This window comes from Gossypium arboreum, chromosome 9 (assembly GCF_025698485.1).
Source record: "Gossypium arboreum isolate Shixiya-1 chromosome 9, ASM2569848v2, whole genome shotgun sequence".
NCBI classification, from domain to species: Eukaryota; Viridiplantae; Streptophyta; class Magnoliopsida; order Malvales; family Malvaceae; genus Gossypium; species Gossypium arboreum.
The window spans coordinates 65,761,118-65,768,139 of record NC_069078.1 but is presented as its reverse complement, the minus strand read 5'-3'; the positions used below and the strand labels follow the sequence as shown (position 1 = coordinate 65,768,139).

The 7,022-nt window shown below is 31.2% G+C and overlaps 1 protein-coding gene across 1 annotated transcript; it reads right to left on the bottom strand.

The window, feature by feature from the left end:
- Positions 1-1,602: 1,602 nt before the first annotated feature.
- On the bottom strand, positions 1,603-4,815 carry LOC108457021 (eukaryotic initiation factor 4A-8). The gene is made up of 5 exons (XM_017755816.2): positions 4,532-4,815; positions 3,297-3,366; positions 3,093-3,199; positions 2,566-2,996; positions 1,603-2,478 (listed from the first exon to the last, which is right to left on the bottom strand). Exons 2-5 carry the CDS (start codon positions 3,362-3,364, stop codon positions 1,843-1,845), a joined length of 1,242 nt encoding a protein of 413 aa, XP_017611305.1. The 5' UTR covers positions 3,365-3,366; positions 4,532-4,815; the 3' UTR covers positions 1,603-1,842.
- Between the last annotated feature and the right edge of the window lie 2,207 nt (positions 4,816-7,022).

The following is a 7,022-nucleotide window of genomic DNA, read 5'->3' as shown; positions in this document are numbered from 1 at the left end:
GAATTTCATTTCACTCGACTTGATTCGAAATTGATTCAAAAGAATTTCAAATCGAATTAGGATAAGATTTGAAATTGATTCGAAAGAATTTCAAATCAAATTAAGATAATAAAGGACTCGTTAACTCAATTAATTCAAAAAATTTTCACTCAATTCAATCAAACACTCACCTCTAAACTAAAGTTTACCAAATGCTTTTTGGTTGGTTATTTTAGGTTGATTGGGATTTTTCGAATTGTTTGTAGTTTAATTCACACATGTGATTTAGGTTGGTTATTTTAGGTTTATTCGGATTTTTTGAATTGTGATACTGTCAAAACATATAAAAAAATAAAAGTAGTAAGTAGTGTCGTATACACAAAAATCAATGACAATTTTTTTTAAAAAAACAAATAAAGTAAAGATGAGAGATTTTTATAGAATAAAGATAAATTCAAATTAAAAATTAAAATAAAGAAAACAATAATTAAAAGTTTTACGAAAATTAACAGTGAGAAACTCCAACTAAAAGTAAAATCTTCGTTTGATTCATAAGTTCAATCATCGGCGCCAGAATGTCTTTGAAATTAGTTCTAATTGCTGATTCAGTGCCAAGCAATCAATCTCTCCTTACTTGTTCAGTAATCAAGAGGCAACTCCTTCGAAATTAATTTCCTAATTGATAAATAACCTTGTAACTCAACGTTTGAGATTGAACTTACCGACAACATTAAAAATGAGAGAGACTTAACTCTAACCAACAAACTCACCCCAACATGGCTTATTAAGGCTAGATCACACATCCACATCACATAATCGTAAACTATAATATAAGCAATTTATGTAGTTTGTCACTAATATTAGAATAAAATAAACAATTATGGATTTAATTATTATAATTGACAAGACAACCATTTTAAGCTATTAAATAGATGTCACATATTTAACAAACCTAAACAATTGTAATTCAAGCAAAAATGTGTTAATACTAAAGAACAAAGAAGAATTAAAGCGTAAAATAAATCTCACAAATGTATTGAATCAAATTTTAATAATACTTTGACTAGAAAAGAGAGTTTGGAAACCATAGAATAAAGAAAACACAAAAGAAAAATAATACTAAGAGTAGTTATGTTACATTATTTTTATATGACAAAAATAATATAATGGAGAAAATATAGTGTCATTAATTAAATAATGCAAAAAATTTTAGGTCATATTTGGACCTTTCTGATATTTTTTAGGCTTGAGATGTGAAATATCTTCGATTAGATCTTTCAATTCCCTTAGAATCGATATATTACAGGCCAAAAATAAAATTTTATAACTCAAGTTATGACCAAAATACTTTTGAAAGCTCAATAAGTAAAAATTTGTTAAAAGCTATTTTTTCTTCAATTACTCTATAAATCAATAATAGACAATTTATTTTTTTTTAAAATCACTTGAGAAATTGAAGATCTAGTTAGCTCAACTGCCCGAAATATTCAATATATGTGCTTTTTTTTCTTTTTTTTCTTTTTTTTTTGGTTCTTGAGATTTCGGATCGGAAACCATGCAGAAAAGAGAATGAAAAAAAAAAAAAAGGGTTCAAATTGATTAAAATAAGAAGTCAGGAGGTAATTTGCCTGTAAAACTCAAAACTATGAATAGCATAAATAAAGTGCAAAAGAGTGAGGAAAAGTGGATAAACTTTATGTAGCAATTTTAGAACACATAATTAAATGGTCAAATATCTTAAAGAACATTCAACTTAAAATGCTAAAAAGGGAAAACCAAAAAAGAAAAAAAGAGCACACTTAATTGGACATTCAAACAATGAAAGCGCTCGCCTCGACAACCTTCTGAAAACGTAATCTCTCATCAAAGGAGATCCGCGACATTCGATGGCAGCTCCTCGATGACAACATTGTAGAACTTCTGGATATCAAACAGCATTCTTTCATCATCTAGAGTCACAAAGTTTATGGCAACACCTTTTCTCCCGAACCTTCCACTTCTTCCAATTCGGTGGAGGTAGTTTTCTGGTTGAGTAGGCAGATCGTAGTTTATGACAAGGGAGACTTGCTGCACATCAATACCACGGGCTAAGAGATCGGTAGTGATGAGAACACGGGAAGAACCAGAACGGAATTCCCGCATGATGACATCACGCGTATTCTGGTCCATGTCTCCATGGGTGGCAGAAACTGTGTGGTCTCGACTTCGCATCTTGTCAGTTAGCCAGTCAACCTTGCGCCTTGTGTTCACGAAAATGACACTTTGGGTAATGGCCAGTGTTTCATAGAGATCGCAAAGTGTTTCGAGCTTCCACTCTTCCTTTTCAACATTAACATAAAACTGCTTGATACCCTCCAGGGTTAGTTCGTCGCGCTTAACCAAAATTCTCACAGGTTTGTTCATGAACTTCCGAGTGATCTCTAGGGCTTCGGGTGGCATTGTAGCAGAAAATACCCCAACCTGAATCTTGCCCGGAAGAAGCTGGAAGATGTCATAGATCTGACAGACATGACAACATTAGCAGAGCACAAAATATCAAAACCAAAGGTTGCAAAACGCAGAACAGTTACGTCAAAGATAGCACACCTGATCCTTAAAACCACGGGAGAGCATTTCATCAGCCTCATCCAAGACAAACATCTTAATATAATCTGGACGGAGTGATTGCCTTCTCAACATATCGAAGACACGACCGGGTGTACCGACAACAACATGAACACCACTTTGAAGAATTCGCTGATCCTCGCGAACACTAGTCCCACCAACACAAGCGTGGACCTTCACACCAAGGTAATCACCAAGTGCCCGCATCACCTTCTCGATCTGTTGAGCCAACTCCCTAGTGGGTGCCAAAACCAGAGCCTGGCATTGGACTATACCGTAATCAAGTTGCTGCAAAATTCCAGAGCAAAAAGTCGCAGTCTTTCCGGTCCCAGACTGTGCCTGTTGTATCACATCAAGACCCTTGCAGAATGGAACAATTCCTCTTTGCTGAATCGCTGAGGGCTTCTCAAAACCTTAAAAAAACATTTCGGACAAAAGTATCGAGATTTAACATAGATTAGCAAAAAAGAAAAATAAAACATCGAAAAAATTTATGTAAGTATAAGTACCATATGCATAGATGCCCCTCAGAAGGTTCTCTTGAAGTCCCATTGCATCGAAACTGTCATAAACTTCATCATAAGAAGTGAAAAAATCATCTCCGTCTGTTTGGAGCCTGTAGCATTTGAAATTGCATCACACTAAGCATCAACAAGTTGTAAAATTGAACAACACTAAGAGGAAAGTTTGTGATCAACAAACAAGAAACTTACAAATCACTCATTTTCTGATCATATTGACGAGCATCGAATTGGGATCCTTCGGGTGCTAAACCAGCCATGACTGCAGATGGAAAAAAAAAGAGTGAAAAGCTTGTTAACCAAAGTCCAGCTCACCTCAAGATAGATATTATAGCTTTTAGATTGAAGATATAACAGGGTACTGACCAAGAAATCAAGTTATTACATGACATTAAGGATGTGAACAAACATACCAGGTACAATGGAATGTTTTTCATTGCATTAAAGATGTAATAGAAGAGCCAAACTTGCACACCAAGTGAAAAGGGTGCACAAGCATTAACTTCTGATTTAGTATCCAGGGACGATATGCAAAGGGGCAGATGACTATCTGATATTAAGTCGTAAATGTTTTACGATCAGAGACACCACCTTGACCACCTCTCCAAAATTCAAAATTCACACAGGGGCAACACATTCAAAAGGAAACTGTTTACCACAAAGTTAACCCCATAATTTTAAAACATCAACACTGAAGAACATACCAAAGACACTATCCTGGGAACAAATAATCATCACTCCTCTTCGAAAGGTAGTTAATGGATGAGTCTTCGTATAAGGGAAAGAAGCAAAAACCTACTTTGTCAATTACACATCCATTCAGATTTATACAACCGCCAATTAGCATTCAAAGGTTCTACAAAATTGGTGGCGTATCCTAACGCTAGGTCACACACCCTAATTCATTCGAACATGACAACAAATTCTGATTTCGAATATCAGCCTCAAAGTAACATCAATCCAACACATCGAGATTAAACTATAGTCGAACACTTAATCGAACTAGTGTTTGTCCTGTATCTGCTAACAATAATTCACTCAATTAATGGCAAGGTTTCAACCTAAATGCTTGAAGTTGATTTATTGACAATTAAGATACATTCAGAATTAAGACATATAAAAATAAACACATATAAAAATAGCATAACAAGGCTTCATATTTGCTAATTTATCAAGCCCTAAACTACAAAATCATCTAGATAAAACTTATCAATCTCAAAAAACAAGATAAACCCAAAATCACACAATGAAAACAGATCAAAACCCAGATCTCAAAAAGTAAAATTAGATCCAATAAACATAAAAAAAATCCAACAGAAGAAGTAAAAACATAGAAACAAAAAGGACTCCACTCCACTCCAATCAAACACAAACACCAAACCCAAAAAAGAAAATCAAAGACAAAAAAAGAGAGAAAATCAATCAACCTTGAAGCAGATGAAGAAAGCAAGAGATAAAAAAGCGACTATTTTGGGGATGTGATGCTGAATTTGTTGAATAAGGAGAGTAAATGGGCAAAAAGGGTAGTCTTTTTTGGAGACCTTTTCGGTTAAGATTTAGAGAGAGAATTTGTGTGAGGGTTTTCCCCAACTCCTTGGATCTGTGTCGTGGAGTTCTAAGGGAAAAAACCAATATGAAGAGAAGAAGAAGAAAGTGTTTTTGATGATAATAAGCAAAGCAAAACAAAAAGGCCTTTTCTATATATAACCCTTTCAAGTTTTCCACCCTAAAACCCTTAAATTCTTTCCACACTGATTTTACCTATTTGCCCTTGTTTATTTGGATAATATAACATTTTATCTTTGAATTTGACAACTTTTATCAACTTGGTCCCTAAAATTGACGACTTTTCTTAATTTAGTTGAATTTCTAACCTGGATTCTGTTTAGTAGTAATGGCATGATATTATTCTAATATCGTACCATATCGTGACTTGTTTTAAAATTAATAAAATTTATGTTATTACATTATATAATTTCAAAATTTCATGTTATTATATCTTAACTAAATTCAAGTTCATACATTAAATTAAGAAAAATTGTCAAGTTTTGGGACTAATGTTATCTACATACCCTTGTTTATTTGGATAATGTAACATTTAATATTTGAACTTCACAATTTTTCCTTTAACTAGTTCCTAAACTTTTTATCCACATTAGCCTCAGAACTTATCAACTTTTTTCAATCTAATTCTTCAACTTGGATTCTGTTTAGTATTGTCATCACTTGAAAATTTAAATATTTTTATACAAAATCTAAAAATTACAAAAATAAAATAAACTTAAGTAATGACATGATACAATCTCAAAATGTCACGTCATCTTACATTAATAAAATCCAAGTAGAGGGATCAAATTGAGAAAAGTTACTAAATTCTAGACTAATGTAGATAAAAAAAATTCAGGAACCAAGTTAAGGAAATTTTATTATATTCCTTGTTTTTTTTTTGTGATATATAAAAAAACTTAAAAAATTACAAAAAAGAATGTAGCACTCATATGCTTGTCCCTATTAATAAGACAACGAGTCCTCTCTAGAGGAACATCAAACACTTGCATGTTAGCTTTTCCAATTAAAGTTTGTTTAGCTAGACAAGTCGCAACTTGATTTTGTTTCCTCAAAATGTATCGTAAAATTCACTGATTTTCCTGAGATAAAATATTGTGAATGCGCCGAATCAGAGCAGAATTAGAATTTGTAGAAGAACTTCCAATAATGACTTTGACTACTTCCAAGCAATCAGAAAAGATAATAACTGTTGGAAAATATAGACATCACATATATAATATGGATAATTATATGTTATTATTTACTATTAAGATAGGTTAGGCCTAAAAGTGATCTAATTTAGTTAAAATTTTATTGGGCTTTAATTATTAAATAAAGTATGGGTCAAATATGTGTAGATACTCTAGTAATTGAGTTCTAATCAAATTCTGATAAATGATGGGCTAATTAGAATTTGATTAGAACTAATATGCCAAAGTTATAAATATTAGGTTTATGGTCCCTAAATTATATGCAAGATATCTTTTCTAATATCCCATCATTAGGAAAGAGAGAGCAAATATTCTCTAAATTTCTTCTGTGCTAATTTGGAAGATCAAAACCCCAAGATCCAGATAATTTTAAGGAATCCATAGATTCAGGTATGCTTCCGCATCTAGTTTTGTTATTTATTTATTCTTGATGATTTGATAAGATAGATCTTTGTTTACAGTTCTAATTTTATATTAGATATTATTTACAATTCTAACAAGTGATATCAGAGCATTATCATGTTGAATCATTGAGAATGAATTGATTCTTTATTATTTTGGATTGATTCATTTTTCTTTTTAAATTTTATGGATTTGATATTTTAATTATATATTATATTGAATCTTTGAGATTTCGATAAATTTTTCGATTTTGATTCTTTAAATAAAGTTTTAGGGTTTTATAAATATAATCTAGTTTAATATTTGCATATGCTATTCGAAAGATGAAGGTTTATTTATTTATAATCAATTGATAAAAATTGATTTGTGAAATTTTTTATCTTCTTTTCACACAATTATTTTATAAATTTTGGTTAAAGTCATTATTAAATTAAAGTTACAAACTTACAACTTTTTGCAATTGAAGAATTCCAATTGAGTTGTTTAATTAGTTTTGAAAGTTAATTCACTTGATAATCGAATAAATAAATGTTGATAAGTTGTTTTTTTCGCAATATTTATTTTAAATTTTCTATTTATGGTTGAATATATATGGAATTATCATCTTTTGTCTTTATTTATGATGAATTATATTCACCATTGAATTTAATTCATATATATGAATGATTACTTTTGGTTTCTGTTATAATTATTTTATATAAGTTTTAGTCCTTATGGAACCCGATTAAAATTAAAATAATTGGGATTTTTTAAATAT

Coding starts and splice junctions, on each gene's coding strand:
- LOC108457021 (XM_017755816.2), bottom strand. CDS start 3,364: ATGGCTGGTTTAGCACCCGAAGGATCCCAATTCGATGCTCGTCAATAT. Junction 3,200..3,296: donor GATCAGAAAATGAGTGATTT/GTAAGTTTCTTG, acceptor CAAATGCTACAG/GCTCCAAACAGACGGAGATG. Junction 2,479..2,565: donor CCCGTGGTTTTAAGGATCAG/GTGTGCTATCTT, acceptor CATGTCTGTCAG/ATCTATGACATCTTCCAGCT.